At 47.0% G+C, this 16,174-nt stretch overlaps 1 protein-coding gene across 1 annotated transcript in view; it reads right to left on the bottom strand.

Annotated features, from left to right (window-relative positions):
* hmcn1 (hemicentin 1) overlaps positions 1–16,174 on the bottom strand; it is a 253,969-nt gene that overhangs the window by 39,809 nt on the left and 197,986 nt on the right. The window contains exons 53-75 of the mRNA XM_052523937.1: positions 15,923–16,120; positions 14,367–14,480; positions 14,051–14,238; positions 13,715–13,811; positions 12,605–12,766; positions 10,787–10,900; positions 10,429–10,631; positions 10,189–10,270; positions 9,904–10,035; positions 9,640–9,789; positions 8,167–8,323; positions 7,607–7,731; positions 7,260–7,443; positions 5,083–5,180; positions 4,631–4,909; positions 1,963–2,159; positions 1,732–1,813; positions 1,474–1,610; positions 1,162–1,303; positions 896–1,040; positions 527–654; positions 279–435; positions 8–129 (exon numbers count right to left, since the gene is read on the bottom strand). Coding sequence (XP_052379897.1) covers positions 8–129; positions 279–435; positions 527–654; positions 896–1,040; positions 1,162–1,303; positions 1,474–1,610; positions 1,732–1,813; positions 1,963–2,159; positions 4,631–4,909; positions 5,083–5,180; positions 7,260–7,443; positions 7,607–7,731; positions 8,167–8,323; positions 9,640–9,789; positions 9,904–10,035; positions 10,189–10,270; positions 10,429–10,631; positions 10,787–10,900; positions 12,605–12,766; positions 13,715–13,811; positions 14,051–14,238; positions 14,367–14,480; positions 15,923–16,120 — 3,393 coding nt within the window. The remainder of the gene's footprint in view (positions 1–7; positions 130–278; positions 436–526; positions 655–895; positions 1,041–1,161; positions 1,304–1,473; positions 1,611–1,731; positions 1,814–1,962; positions 2,160–4,630; positions 4,910–5,082; positions 5,181–7,259; positions 7,444–7,606; positions 7,732–8,166; positions 8,324–9,639; positions 9,790–9,903; positions 10,036–10,188; positions 10,271–10,428; positions 10,632–10,786; positions 10,901–12,604; positions 12,767–13,714; positions 13,812–14,050; positions 14,239–14,366; positions 14,481–15,922; positions 16,121–16,174) is intronic.

Genomic DNA, 16,174 nt, shown 5'->3' with positions numbered 1-16,174 from the left:
TACTCACCCTGGACAGTGAGCTGTATGGCTCTGGCCTCCTCTCCGGCCTCGTTAGACACCACACACTCATACTCAGCTGTGTCCTCCACTGTGGGGGCTATGACCACCAGAGAACCTGACGACAATAACCTGGAGACAACAGAGAGGGAATGGAAGCTTCAGACCATGTTTTGGGGTTCTGAGAACTTTCTGTCAGTCTAAGAACTGATCTCAGAGTGTTATGAGACGGGAGCAACAAGAAGTAAGAAACAGAGAGAGAGGAAAAAACTTGTTTCAACCTGTACATATTCTGGTTGTGGTCTGTGTTGAGTGTTTGACCGTTCTTGGTCCAGCTGACCGTGGGCTTGGGGATGCCCGTAGCCTCGCAGGAGAGGGTAGTCTGAACGTTCACTGTCACGGTTATGTTGGTGGGACCGCGGGAGATAGAGGGGGGAACTAGAACACAATGGATATGCTTGAAATTCATTCATTAAATGTGTGTGTGTGTGTGTGTATATGTGTGTGAGAGGCTCAGCCCTCTTCTCACCGTGGACTTGCAGGTCGACTCTCTTGCGTTGTGTCCCAGCCTGGTTGGTGGCCATACACAGATACCTTCCTGTATCAGTCACCTGGGCTGAGGGGACGTGGAGCGAGCCATCCTCAGCAAACATGTACCTGTGCAGGACAGGAGTGTGGACACGCATTTAGGATAATGTCTCATTGTAAATATCATATCCAAGTCTTAAAACTTGCATTTTTGCCATGTATCTTCAATGTTGAGTGTCTGACACAAATCCTGCGTATAGCATATTATAAACAGGGTAGTTTGAAAACTGGACGCTGATTTCCCAAAACAACAGCATTCAACACTTCATATAAAAGGTAACGACTTCATCAGTGTGCGACGTGGTCTGACCTGGGGTTGGTTCCTGCCAGAATGGCTCCATGTTTCCTCCAGGTGACGCGGGGGGCGGGCACTCCACTCACAATACACTCCAACACCACAGGCTGGTCTATGTGGACGGCTACAGTCAGAGGGCCCTCTGCTATGGTGGGAGCAACTGAAAACACACACACACATCTTAGGTCCCACTACTATTCTTTAGAGGCTCTAAGCACAGGACCAGCCATATTCAATAGGATAATGGTGTCATTGTCTCTGACTCTCTCTGAGTTCTGTACCATTAACAGCCAGATTGAACTGTCGTGTGGTCTTGCCAGCAATGTTGCTGGCTACACAGGTGTACTGAGCTCCATCCCCCAGCTCAGCCATGTTGATCTGGAGGTAACGCGCATTGGACAGTATACGCACACGAGGGGAGGCCTACGGAGAGAGGGGAGGGACATCAGGCCTGTGTCTGTACACAAGCACACACACATGTTCACGCACACACACACACACACACACACACACACACACACACACACACACACACACACACACACACACACACACACACACACACACACACACAGGACAGGTGTGTTATTTACCTGGAGTGGCTTGCCGTCTTTGAGCCATGTGAGTGCTGGGGGAGGGACAGCGTCTGACTTGCACTCCAGAGTCACCTGTCTGTTCTGCAGCACTGACACATTCTGTGGCGTGCTCTCCCCAGCGATGTTAGGGGGAACTGGGAAGATATCATCACCACAAAACAGTTAGAACATGAAATAACATGTTACATTAAAAAGCAACAACTCCAGTAGTATGCCCTGGTCAGGTCACATACACGATATAACTTCATTACCCACCATGCACGCGGACCAGGAAGTCTTTATCGTCGTCTCCTGCAGGACTGTTGGCCAGACAGGTGTACCTCCCTGTGTCCTCCAGCTGGGGGGTGAAAGAGAAGTTATGCGTGAAATAAGACAAAATTGATATTGGAAAAAACCTCACTAACCTCACTACTCCTAAACATGAGGGATGGAGCTCAATGAGTCCCTTCTGGGCTTATTAGGTCCATCTCTGTCCCTCCCTCTCACCTGTGGGGAGGAGATCCTGAGCACCTCCCCTCCTCTGAGGACGCGCAGGCTGTCTGTCTGGGGGAGCGGCCGTCCGTCCTTCATCCAGGTGAGGGTGGGGGTGGGGATACCTGTGGCTTCACACAGCAGCTCCAGAACATGGTTCACTACCACCGACACCTCCGCTGCCACGCCTGAACCGTTGATACGAGGGGGGTCTGAGAGAGGCATTTTACATTTTAGTCGTTTAGCAGACGCTCTCTCAAACACTCTGTCTGTCTGTCTGTCTGTCTGTCTGTCTGTCTGTCTGTCTGTCTGTCTGTCTGTCTGTCTGTCTGTCTGTCTGTCTGTCTGTCTGTCTGTCTGTCTGTCTGTGTGTCTGTCTGCTCTGTCTGCCTGTCAGTGTGTGTATGTCTGCCTGCCTATTGTTTGTCTGTCTGTGTGTGTATATCTGTCTGACTGTCTGCCTGCCTGTTTGTTTGTGTGTGTCTGTCTGTCTGCCTGTCTTTAAGATGTGTTACCTGATGAAGTCTATTGGAGCCAAAACATTTCTGTGGTTGCACTACATACTGAGTGGGGTCATCTGTCTTTCTTAAAGACAGACAGACAGACAGACAGACAGACAGACAGACAGACAGACAGACAGACAGACAGACAGACAGACAGACAGACAGACAGACAGACAGACAGACAGACAGACAGACAGACAGACAGACAGACAGACAGACAGACAGACAGACAGACAGACAGACAGACAGACAGACAGTACATATATACAGACATAGACACATGCAGTACCAGTCAAAAGTTTGGACACCTACTCATTCAAGGGTTTTTCTTTATTTTTACTATTTTCTACATTGTAGAATAATAGTGAAGACATCAACACCATGAAATTACACATACGGAATCTTTTAGTAACCAAAAAAGTGTTAAACAAATCAAAATATATGTTATATTTGAAATTCTTCAAAGTAGCCACCATTTGCCTTGATGACAGCTTTGCACACTTTTGGCATCCTCTCGAGTTCCAACATATGCTGAGCACTTGTCGGCTGCTTTTCCTTCACTCTGCGGTCTAACTCATCCCAAACCATCTCAATTGGGTTGAGGTCGGGGGATTGTGGAGGCCAGGACATCTGATGCCACACTCCATCACTCTCCTTCTTGGTCAAATAGCCCTGACAGCCTGGAGGTGTGTTGGGTTATTGTCCTGTTGAAAATGATAGTCCCACTAAGTGCAAACCAGATGGGATGGCGTATCGCTGCAGAATGCTGTGGTAGCCATGCTGGTTAAGAGTGCCTTGAATTCTAAATAAATCACAGTTTCACCATCAAAGCACCCCTACACCATCATACCTCCTCCTCCATGCTTCACGGTGGGAACCACACATACAGGAGATCATCCAGTCACCTACTCTGTATCTCACAAAGACACGGCGGTTGGAACCAAAAATCTCAAATTTGGAATCATCAGATCAAAAGACAGATTTCCACCAGTCTATTGTCCATTGCTCCCGTTTCTTGGCCCAAGCAAGTCTCTTCTTCTTATTGGTGTCCTTTAGTAGTGGTTTCTTTGCAGCAATTCGACCATGAAGGCCTGATCAACACAGTCTCCTCTGAACAGTTGATGTTGAGATGTGTTTCTTGAACTCTGTGAAGCATTTATTTGGGCTGCAATCTGAGGTGCAGTTAACGTTAATTACCTCTGGGTCCTCTTTTCCTGTGGCGGTCCTCATGAGAGCCAGTTTCATCATAGTGCTTGATGGTTTTTGCGACTGCACTTTAATTTCTTGAAATTTTCCATATTGACTGACCTTCATTGTCTTAAAGTAATGATGAACTGTTGTTTCTCTTTGCTTATTTGAGATGTTCTTTCCATAATATGGACTTGGTCTTTTACCAAATAGGGCTATCTTCTGTATACCACCCCTACAGTGTATACCACCCCTATACCACCCCTACAGTGTCACAGCACAACTGATTGGCTCAAATACAGTAAGTAGGAAAGAAATTCCACAAATGAACTTTTAACAAGGCACACCTGTTAATTTAAATGCATTCCAGGTGACCACCTCATGAAGCTGGTTGAGAGAATGCCAAGAGTGTGCAAAGCTGTCATCAAGGCAAAGGGTGGCTACTTTGAAGAATCTCAAATATAAAACATATTTTTTAACACGTTTTTGTTTATGTCACGATCGTCATAATAAGTGGACCAAAGCGCAGCGTGATCTGGGTTCCACATCTTTATTACTGTGTGAAACTCAAAGCAAAACAAAACAATAAACCAACAACCCAAACGTGAAGAAAATGCAGTACTCATAAACACTACACACAAAAACAAGATCCCACAAAGCACAAAGGGGAAATGGCTGCCTAAATATGATCCCCAATCAGAGGCAACGGTAAACAGCTGCCTCTAATTGGGGACCATACCAGGCCAACATAGAAATATAATTACCTAGATGACCCACCCTAGTCTCATCCCGACCTAACCAACATAGAGAATAAAAAGCTCTCTATGGTCAGGGCGCGACAGGTTACTTACTACATGATTCCATATGTGTCTTCACTATTATTCTACAATGTAGAAAATAGTAAAAATAAAGAAAAACCCTTGAGTGAGTGAGTAGGTGTGAGTAGGTGTGTCCAAACGATTAACTGCTACTGTACATGTACTCCCACTCACCCAGTACTTTGAGGTGGAAGTGTCGGCTGGCTTGGCCAGCGCTGTTTCTTGCCACACAGGTGTAGCGTCCCGTATCCTCCACCCTGGCCTGGATGATCTGTACCGTGGTGCCCACATTGAGCAGCTTGACGTGGGGTCCAGGGACCAGGGCCTCCCCCTCTCTCATCCAGGACATGGAGGGGCTTGGAGTTCCATCAGCTATACATAGTAGGGAGGCCAGGTTCCCTCTCACCACCGTCACATCCTCCTTACTCCCCACCCCGTCCAGACTGGGAGGAACTGCAAGGGCAGATAACATCACAGTGTTTATCTAACTCATCTAGCAGCTGGGCCCCATGACAAGGTCATATATTGCAAAAGCAGGACCGTATTGGGTTAGTGAGGGTTTTGGAGTTGGGGGGGGTTATTGTGATATGTTGTATACTGCTATTAACGTATTGTGTTGAACTCACCGTGAACCTGTAGGTTGTAGTGCCTGTTGTCCACACCAGCCCTGTTGGATGCCACACAGGTAAAGGTGCCGCCGTCTGAGACTTGAGCCCTCGCAATCCTGACAGAGGCAGAATGGAACAACACATTAATCCTGACAGAGGCAGAATGGAACAACACATTAATCCTGACAGAGACAGAATGGAACAACACATTAATCCTGATGAGGCAGAATGGAACAACACATTAATCCTGACAGAGGCAGAATGGAACAACACATTAATCCTGATGAGGCAGAATGGAACAACACATTAATCCTGATGAGGCAGAATGGAACAACACATTAATCCTGACAGAGGCAGAATGGAACAACACATTAATCCTGATGAGGCAGAATGGAACAACACATTAATCCTGACAGAGGCAGAATGGAACAACACATTAATCCTGACAGAGGCAGAATGGAACAACACATTAATCCTGATGAGGCAGAATGGAACAACACATTAATCCTGATGAGGCAGAATGGAACAACACATTAATCCTGACAGAGGCAGAATGGAACAACACATTAATCCTGATGAGGCAGAATGGAACAACACATTAATCCTGACAGAGGCAGAATGGAACAACACATTAATCCTGACAGAGGCAGAATGGAATAACACATTAATCCTGATGAGGCAGAATGGAACAACACATTAATCCTGATGAGGCAGAATGGAACAACACATTAATCCTGACAGAGGCAGAATGGAACAACACATTAATCCTGACTGAGGCAGAATGGAACAACACATTAATCCTGATGAGGCAGAATGGAACAACACATTAATCCTGATGAGGCAGAATGGAACAACACATTAATCCTGACAGAGACAGAATGGAACAACACATTAATCCTGATGAGGCAGAATGGAACAACACATTAATCCTGATGAGGCAGAATGGAACAACACATTAATCCTGATGAGGCAGAATGGAACAACACATTAATCCTGATGAGGCAGAATGGAACAACACATTAATCCTGATGAGGCAGAATGGAACAACACATTAATCCTGATGAGGCAGAATGGAACAACACATTAATCCTGATGAGGCAGAATGGAACAACACATTAATCCTGATGAGGCAGAATGGAACAACACATTAATCCTGACAGAGGCAGAATGGAACAACACATTAATCCTGATGAGGCAGAATGGAACAACACATTAATCCTGATGAGGCAGAATGGAACAACACATTAATCCTGATGAGGCAGAATGGAACAACACATTAATCCTGATGAGGCAGAATGGAACAACACATTAATCCTGATGAGGCAGAATGGAACAACACATTAATCCTGACTGAGGCAGAATGGAACAACACATTAATCCTGATGAGGCAGAATGGAACGACACATTAATCCTGATGAGGCAGAATGGAACAACACATTAATCCTGATGAGGCAGAATGGAACAACACATTAATCCTGATGAGGCAGAATGGAACAACACATTAATCCTGATGAGGCAGAATGGAACAACACATTAATCCTGATGAGGCAGAATGGAACAACACATTAATCCTGACAGAGGCAGAATGGAACAACACATTAATCCTGACAGAGACAGTATATATAGTGTAGTATTGGGTTGCAAACACAAAATGTAATACATTTCATCTCTATATCTGACATGGTACAGGTGTCTTCTTTTTTTAAAGTACATAAATATGTGTGTGAAGTGTATACTTTTGTTTCTAAGTAGATTTGTTTAAGAAACACTCTGTGTGACCCTGATTTAGCCCACTGCAATAAAAGGTCAAACTACTGTGTGACCCTGATTTAGCCCACTGCAATAAAAGATCAAACTACTGTGTGACCCTGATTTAGCCCACTGCAGTAAAAGGTCAAACTACTGTGTGACCCTGATTTAGCCCACTGCATTAAAAAGTCAAGCTACTGTGTGACCCTGATTTAGCCCACTGCATTAAAAAGTCAAGCTACTGTGTGACCGTGATTTAGCCCACTGCAGTAAAAGGTCAAGCTACTGTGTGACATACAGTACAACAATTAGAAACAGTATACAGAATAAATCAGTATTCATGTAACAGTTTTAAATACATTTCTCTTTCCTTTATATATGTACATTGAAAGACAGAGTACATTCCATACAGAATCCGATATATAACCACTCAACCCCAGACCTACCTGAGCACCTGTCCGCCAGAGAGCAGGCGTATCTGTGAGGAGACAGGGAGAGGCAGTCCGTTCTTCAGCCAGTTGAGCTGAGGTGGAGGGTAACCCACGGCAACACACTCTATGTTGATGGAGCTGTCTAGAACGGTGGTAAAAACCACAGCCGTATCACTGTTCCCCTTGATCACAGGAGGCACTATGGACACACACACACACACGCACGCACGCACACACACACACAAACGAAAGAGGACAGAAGATGGAAAGAAGAAAGGAGGGAGAGAGAGAGAAAAACTCTTCATTCACAAAGCAAGGAATACATGCATGGAAGAGATGGGCTGAGAGAGAGTTAAACTCACCATAGACATTGAGGTTGAATATCCGGTCCTCTTCTCCAGCCTTGTTGGTGGCTACACAGGTGTACTTCCCACTGTCAGAGGTGTGAGCTCCAGACACAGTCAGAGTGCTGCCATCTAGACTGATCCTGGATAGAATGAGGATGCAAACAAAGCATTAATATTAATATAGAGACACATCAGAAACCCCATGGACGTCATCCCAGTTCCTCTGTCCAGATCCTTTCAATCTCAGAGAAGCTCCACCTTTCCTTAGGTAGGCTACGTCCAATTTTAGCCATGTTGATAGACCTATCCATACCTCTCAGATATCCTAAGTGGCTAGGAGATAGGGGTTAGGGGCTAGGAGCTAGGAGTTAGGAGTTAGGGGCTAGGAGCTAGGGGTTAGGGGCTAGGAGCTAGGGGTTAGGGGTGAGGCGATAGGGGTTAGTGGCTAGGAGCTAGGGGTTAGGGGCTAGGAGCTAGGAGATAGGGGTTAGGGGCTAGGCGTTAGGGGCTAGGAGCAAGGAGCTAGGGGTTAGGAGCTAGGAGCTAGGGGTTCGGGGCAGGGGGTTGATGTGTACCTGAGTCCCCTGGATCCTGCCTTGAGGGCCTTTCCATCCTTCAGCCACTGGATGGAGGGGGGCGGGGTTCCCTGAGAGAGACACACCAGCTGGATGCTGTCATTCAGCAGCACCCCCACCTCACTGGGCATCTCCGATCCTGAGATGCTGGGAGGGACTGAGAGAGAGCACAGCCAATCAGATCAGGGACTAACACAGAGCACAGCTAATCAAGGCACAGCCAATCAGATCATTGTTCATTCAGAACAAACTAGTATATATCCAGTACCAGTCAAAAGTTTGGATACACCTACTCATTCAAGGGTTTTTCTTTATTTTTACTATTTTCGTCATTGTAGAATAATAGTGAAGACACCAAAACTATGAAATAACACATATGGAGCTGCAGGGTAGCCTATTGGTTAGAGCTTTGGACAAGTAACCGAAGGGATGCAAGTTGAAATCCCCGAGCTGACAAGGTACCAATCTGTCGTTCTGCCCCTGAACAGGCAGTTAACCCACTGTTCCTAGGCCGTCGTTGAAAATAAGAATTTGTTCTTAACTGACTTGCCTAGTTAAATAAACGTAAAATAAATATGGAATCATGTAGTAACCAAGAAAGTGTTAAACGAATCAAAATGTTTTATTTTATTTTAGATTCTTCAAAGTAGGCACAGCTACCAGAATAGAAAGAAGAGCGGGAGGCCCCGGTGCACAACTGAGCAAGAGGACAAGTACATTAGAGTGTCTAGTTTGAGAAACAGACACCTCACATGTCCTCAACTGGCAGCTTCATTAAGTAGTACCCGCAAAGAAAAAGCCATATCTCAGACTGGCCAATAAAAATTCAATATTAAGATGGGTTAAGATCGCCTCTTCAATGTTGACGTTGAGACTGGTGTTTGCGGGTACCATTTAATGAAGCTGCCAGTTGAGGACATGTGAGGCATCTGTTTCTCAGATGCCAACTGTTTTCAGCTGTGCTAACATAATTGCAGAAGGGTTTTCTAATGATCAATTAGCCTTTATAAAATGATTGGATTAGCTAACACAACATTGGCATGGCTCTGTACACTTATGTAGATATTTCATTCAAAAAATAACCCGTTTCCAGCTACAATAGTAATTTACAACATTGACAAGGTCTACACTGTTTTTCTGATCAATTTGATGTTAATTTAATGGACAAAAACAAGGACAAACTTAATTTTTTTCAAAAATTTTGAATGGTAGTGTATATATATCACAGGGGGTTGTTGGCACCTAAATTGGGGACGACGGGCTCGTGGTAATGGCTGGAGCGGAATCAGAGGAATGGTATCAAATGGTACCATTTGCTCGGTTCCAGTCATTATTATGAGCCGTCCTCCTCTCAGCAGCCTCCACTGGCATATATATTCTGTCCAGGTTAAATTCATTTTTACTGAACATTGTACTGTATATTTTTATGGAGATATCAGAGTAACTTGAAGAGTAACCTCAATAATAATGTACCTTGTATGGTGAGGTGGTAACTCTTTCGAGCCTTGCCCTCCACGTTGGAAGCCATACAGGTGTAGGTGCCAGAGTCTGAGAGCTGGGAGCGGGCGATCTGCAGCTTGCTCCCTCCAGACAGGATGTGCAACTCCAGAGACTCTGAGTTCTCTGAGAAAATAATACTGTCACTGTACTACTTTCCAGTCAACCTTGGGAGGACAATGGAAGTTTGAGATAGTAAATAAGACAATAATTAGTTATATGACTGTGGGTGCAGCTTACCTATGGTCCGACCGTTCTTGAGCCAAATGAGGCTGGGAGGGGGGATGCCCGTGGCGTCACAGGCAAAGGTGACAGGGTTGCTGATGGTCTCCACTATCTTCTCCTCCACTGGACCGTCTATATTGGGGGGCACTGGGCATGAAGGAACAGAGATTTACAGTTAGGTCAGTTTGACTAAAAGACTCAGATATGTTTCTCTTCTCCATCTCCTCGTTTTTATCCTCAGTGATCAGAATGAGATTTTTTGAGTGTTTCAAGTCTGAGTTTCTAGAATATGATTTTTACCGTAGATGTTGAGGTGGAAGTTCTTGTCCACCTGTCCGGCCACGTTGGTGGCCTTGCAGACGTACTGGCCAGTGTCAGACACCTAGGAACACAGAGGACGGACAGGGGATGGATCAGTATAACAACTTTCAATAGAAAAGTCACAAAGAGGACTAACCCCATCCAATCACATCGCATCGCTTCCCTTCCCCTAACCCCACCCCTATCGATAGGTTCAGACCTCCCCTCTGTGTCTCTCACCTCTGCACCCTTCAGCTCCAGCATCTGTCCCTGTGCCAGGATGCGGAGGTTGGCAGACTCTGTCACCATCCGACCGTTCTTGTACCAGGTGATGGTGGGAGGGGGCACAGCGTTGGACTCACACTCCAGAGTCACTGAGTTGCCCACACGCACACTCACCACCACAGGAGAGTCCCCACTGCTGTCTCTGATACTGGGAGGGACTGGGGAGAGCCAGGGGAGAGGCAGGGGTGAGAGTAATATTTTTGTAATAGAGTGGACAGGAGCCGTATATGGAAGACAGGAGAAGGAAGAAGGATATGAGAAGGAGACACAAGGGGTGAAAGAGCAGTCCAGTAGTGTTGTTGCAGGTACTGACCAAACACAGTGAGGTGGAGGAGTTTCCTGGCCTCTCCAGCAGGGTTCATGGCTACACAGCTGTACATCCCCCCGTCAGACATTTTAGCCCTCAGAATCTGCAGGGTGCGTCCACCTGGAGAGAGAGAGGAAGGGATTGGAGAGAGAGAGACGAAGAGATTGGGGAGAGAGAGAGGAAGGGATTGGGGGGGATAAACTTGATTGACTTGATTATTTTTATTGTTATTATTAGCTAGGTTTCCATTCAATTTGTGACAGATTTTCATGTGAATATTCAAAAATCTGCAAAAAACATTTTCCCTCCAGAGGTGTGTTGAGAGGTCTTTTGACTTATTTAGGAGGGGAGGCCGGGGGGAGGGGCTTATTTAGGAGGTGGGGGAGGCCGGGGGTAGGGGCTTATTTAGGAGGTGGGGGAGGCCAGGGGAGTGGCTTATTTAGGAGGTGGAAGGAGGCCAGGGGAGGGGCTTATTTATGTCTCAGCCTCCAGTATTTATGCTGCAGTAGTTTGTGTCGGGGGGCTAGGGTCAGTTTGTTATATCTGGAGTACTTCTCCTGTCCTATTCGGTGTCCTGTGTGAATCTAAGTGTGCGTTCTCTAATTCTCTCCTTCTTTCTTTCTCTCTCTCGGAGGACCTGAGCCCTAGGACCATGCCCCAGGACTACCTGACATGATGACTCCTTGCTGTCCCCAGTCCACCTGGCCATGCTGCTGCTCCAGTTTCAACTGACCTGAGCCCTAGGACCATGCCCCAGGACTACCTGACATGATGACTCCTTGCTGTCCCCAGTCCACCTGGCCATGCTGCTGCTCCAGTTTCAACTGTTGTGCCTTACTATTATTTGATCATGCTGGTCATTTATGAACATTTGATTTACATTTAATCATTTAGCAGACCATGTTCTGTTATAATCTCCACCCGGCACAGCCAGATGAGGACTGGCCACCCCACATATGCTCTCTCTAATTTTCTCTTTCTTTCTCTCTCTCGGAGAACCTGAGCCCAAGGACCGTGCCCCAGGACGACCTGACATGATGACTCCTTGCTGTCCCCAGTCCACCTGACTGTGCTGCTGCTCCAGTTTCAACTGTTCTGCCTTGTTATTATTTGACCATGCTGGTCATTTATGAACATTTGAACATCTTGGCCATGTTCTGTTATAATCTCCACCCGGCACAGCCAGAAGAGGACTGGCCACCCCACATAGCCTGGTTCCTCTCTAGGTTTCTTCCTAGGTTTTGGCCTTTCTAGGGAGTTTTTCCTAGCCACCATGCTTCTACATCTGCATTGCTTGCTGTTTGGGGTTTTAGGCTGGGTTTCTGTACAGCACTTTGAGATATCAGCTGATGTACGAAGGGCTATATAAATAAAATTTGATTTGATTTGATTTGATTTATTTAGGAGGTGGGGGGAGGTCGGGGGGAAGGGCTTATGTAGGAGGTGGGCTACTCTTTTGAATTTTTGTTGCTGCCAAGTTATTTAAATACCAGCCCCGTGTCACTCCTGAACAGCCTTGGTTATCAGGGCAAATTTGTAGTGCTGATATTTGGAAGACTCAGCCATGAACATAGGCTGACAGTACGTAGGCCTTTAGAATTGCAGGCCTGCGTAGGACGAAGGCAAAGCAGCTAGCCTAGCTGTCTGGAGAAGAAGGTGCTTTCTACAAAAGTGTCCGGATATCCGTGTGTTTTGTAATGTTTGAATCCTTCTCGACTGTAATTTGGTATTTTATTAGGATCCCCATTAGATGTTGCGCAACCAATGTGATTTGTAATGTGATTTGTGGATTCAAATAAATTATTTAAAATGCGTATGTGTTACCTGGCATGATGAGTGCGTTGGTATTGGCCTGTACAGGACTCCTGTCTTTGACCCAGCTCAGAGAGGGAGGGGGGAACCCAGTAGCCTCACAAGTCAGAGACACAAAGTTATTCACCACCACCGTCACATTCTCTGGGCTAGCTCCCACTATGGTGGGGGGGACTGGAGGAGAGAGAAAACAGACAACCTGGCTATCAATATATCAATCAATCAATCAATCCATACATCCATCCCCACACCCTCCCTCCATCTACCCCTCCCTCCCTCCACCCACCCCCCACCTATCCATCCATCAACCCTCCCATCCATCCATCCATCCCCACACCTACCCCTCCCTCCCTCCACCCACCCCCCCACCTATCCATCCATCAATCCCCACACCTACCCCTCCCTCCCTCCACCAACCCCCCCATCCATCCATCCATCCCCACACCTACCCCTCCCTCCCTCCACCCACCCCCCACCTATCCATCCATCAATCCCCACACCTACCCCTCCCTCCCTCCACCCACCCACCCCCCACCTATCCATCCATAAACCATCCCCACACCAACCCTTCCCTCCCTCCACCCCCCACCCCCCCACCTATCCATCCATCAACCCTCCCTCCCTCCCTCCACACACCCACCCCCCACCTATCCATCCATCCTCACACCTACCCCCCCCTCCCTCCCTCCCTCCCTCCACCCACCCACCCCCCACCTATCCATCCATAAACCATCCCCACACCTACCCCTCCCTCCCTCCACCCCCCCACCCCCCCCACCTATCCATCCATCAACCCTCCCTCCCTCCACCCACCCACCCCCCACCTATCCATCCATCAACCCTCCCTCCCTCCACCCACCCACCCCTCCCACCTATCCATCCATCTACCCCTCCCTCCACCCACCCCCCCCACCTATCCATCCATCCTCCATCCATCTACCCCCCTCCCTCCCTCCCTCCCTCCCTCCACCCCTCCATCCATCTACCCCTCCCTCCCTCCACCCCCCCCCACCTATCCATCCCTCCCTCCACCCACCCACCCATCCATATTAATGAAGATACCAGAGAGATGAGGCTGGAAAACATAGATTAAAACACAATAAAAACTCTGTTCTGACTCACCATGGACGTTGAGATTGAAGGATTTCTCTGCGCTTCCCGCCAGGTTATCAGCCACACACACATAGTGTCCTGTGTCTGTCACCTGGGCATTCACCACCTGAGGAAGAGACAGACAGCTAGCTGACGTGACTGTACCTAAGGCCTGAGCCTTCAGTCTCTTACTGAGCTTCCTCCCATCATATAATCCCCAGCCTTTCCCAACCCTATAGCACCTCGTTCGCTTTTCAATCAATAAATCAATCCATCAATCCAAGAATCAATCCTCAATCAATCCGTTAATCAATCCATCAATGAAATGCATTTTAATAAGCCCTTTTTACAGCATAGTCCAGTCACCTGCAGGGAGCGTCCATTGGACAGCAGTCTGTGGGGTCCTTTAGGGCTTATTGGCTGACTGTCCTTCAGCCAGGTGATTTTAGGGGTGGGACTTCCGTCCGCTTGACACTCCAACACTGTGGTCTTATTCACCTGGATCACCATCTCCTCAGGTAGGTCACGGTCCACCCCGCGGATTGAGGGGGGCACTAGGGTTCAACACACACACACAGTCAGTTTGTACCTGGGATTCCAAATAGTATTGTAAATGATTTGACGTATACTTTGACCCAGGTAAACTCAGATTAGATGGGTGGTGTTTTCCTCTTCTACTCACCCAGCACTCTGACGTCATACTGGATGGAGTCCTCTCCCGCCTCGTTCACCGCCAAGCACGTATATCTCCCAGAATCCTCAGCCTGAGCCCTGGGGATCTGCAGCACTCGCCCACCTGAAGAGGTAGTTACAGTCAGAGTCAGAGTCACACACACATACACACACACAGACACACACACACACACACACACACACACACACACACACACACACAGAAACTCACAGAGACACACACACACACACACACACAGACACTCACACACACACACACACACACACACACACACACACACACACACACACACACACACACACACACACACACACAGAAACTCACAGAGACACACACACACAGCACACACACACACACACACACACAGAAACTCACAGAGACACACACACACACAGAGAAACTCACAGAGACACGCGCACACACACACACACACACACACACACACACACACACACACACACACACACACACACACACACACACACACACACACACACACACACACACACACACACACAGAGAGAAACTCACAGAGACACGCGCACGCGCACACACACACACAGACACGCACGCACACACACACACACACACACACACAGAAACACACACACACACACACACACACACACACAAACTCACAGAGACAGACACGCACGCACGCACGCATACACAGAGAAACTCACAGAGACACACGCACACACAAAGAGAAACACACACACACACACACAGTGTTTGCCCCCTTTTTGCTTTTCTCTATTTGTGCATATTTCTTTATACTGAATGTTATCAGAGCTTCAACCAAAACCTAATATTAGATAAAGGGAACCTGAGTTTACAAATAACAAAAAATATATATACTTTAATTTAATAATTAACAAAGTTATGCAACACCCAATGCCCTTGCGTGAGAAAGTAATTGCCCCCTTATACTCAATAACTGGTTGTGCCACCTTTAGCTGCAATGACTCCAACCAGACACTTCCTGTAGTTGTTGATCTGTCTCTCACGTTGCTGTGGAGGAATTTTGGCTCCAAAACACACAATCAAGTCTCCATGAAAATGACTAAAAAGAAACAAATGTGAAGTTTTGGAATGGCTTAGTCAAAGTCCAGACCTGATAACAATTGAGATGTTGTGGCAGGACATGAAACGGGCAGTTTATGCTTGAAACCCACAAATGTTGCTGAGTTAAAGCAGTTCTGCATGGAAGAGTGGTAAACATTCCCCCACAGCGACGTGAGAGACTGATCAACAACTACAGGAAGTGTCTGGTTGGACTCATTACAGCTAAAAGGGGGCACAACCAGTTATTGAGTGTAAAGTGGAATTACTTTTTCACACAGGTGCATGAGGTGTTGCATAACCTTGTTTATGAAATACATTAAATAAGTATGCAATTGTTGTGTTTTTTGTTCATTCAGGTTGCCTTTATCAAATATTATATTTTGGTTGAAGATTTGATTCAGTATAAAAAATATGGAAAAGTAGAGAAAATGAAGAAGGGGGCAAATACTTTTTCACAGCACTGTAGGTCCTCTCCTCACCAGGCATGATGAGCACGTTTTCGTTGGAGGCCATTGGGCGTCCATCTTTGTACCAGGTGAGTATGGGCGGGGGAACAGCGTTGGTCTCACAGTACAGAGAGATAGGGTTGTTTAGTACCACATCCTTAACATCACCCCCAGTGCCTGGTGTCGAGGTGGTATCTCCCACCCCCCCGGGACGCTGGAAACTAGGAGGGACTGAAGAGGAGAGAGAGAGACAGAGAGAAAGAGACGGAGAGAGAAAAAGAGAGT

This window comes from Oncorhynchus keta, chromosome 1, assembly GCF_023373465.1.
Source record: "Oncorhynchus keta strain PuntledgeMale-10-30-2019 chromosome 1, Oket_V2, whole genome shotgun sequence".
NCBI classification, from domain to species: domain Eukaryota; kingdom Metazoa; phylum Chordata; class Actinopteri; order Salmoniformes; family Salmonidae; genus Oncorhynchus; species Oncorhynchus keta.
Note: the sequence above shows the minus strand (reverse complement) of the source record. Positions and strands in the feature narration are given on the sequence as shown.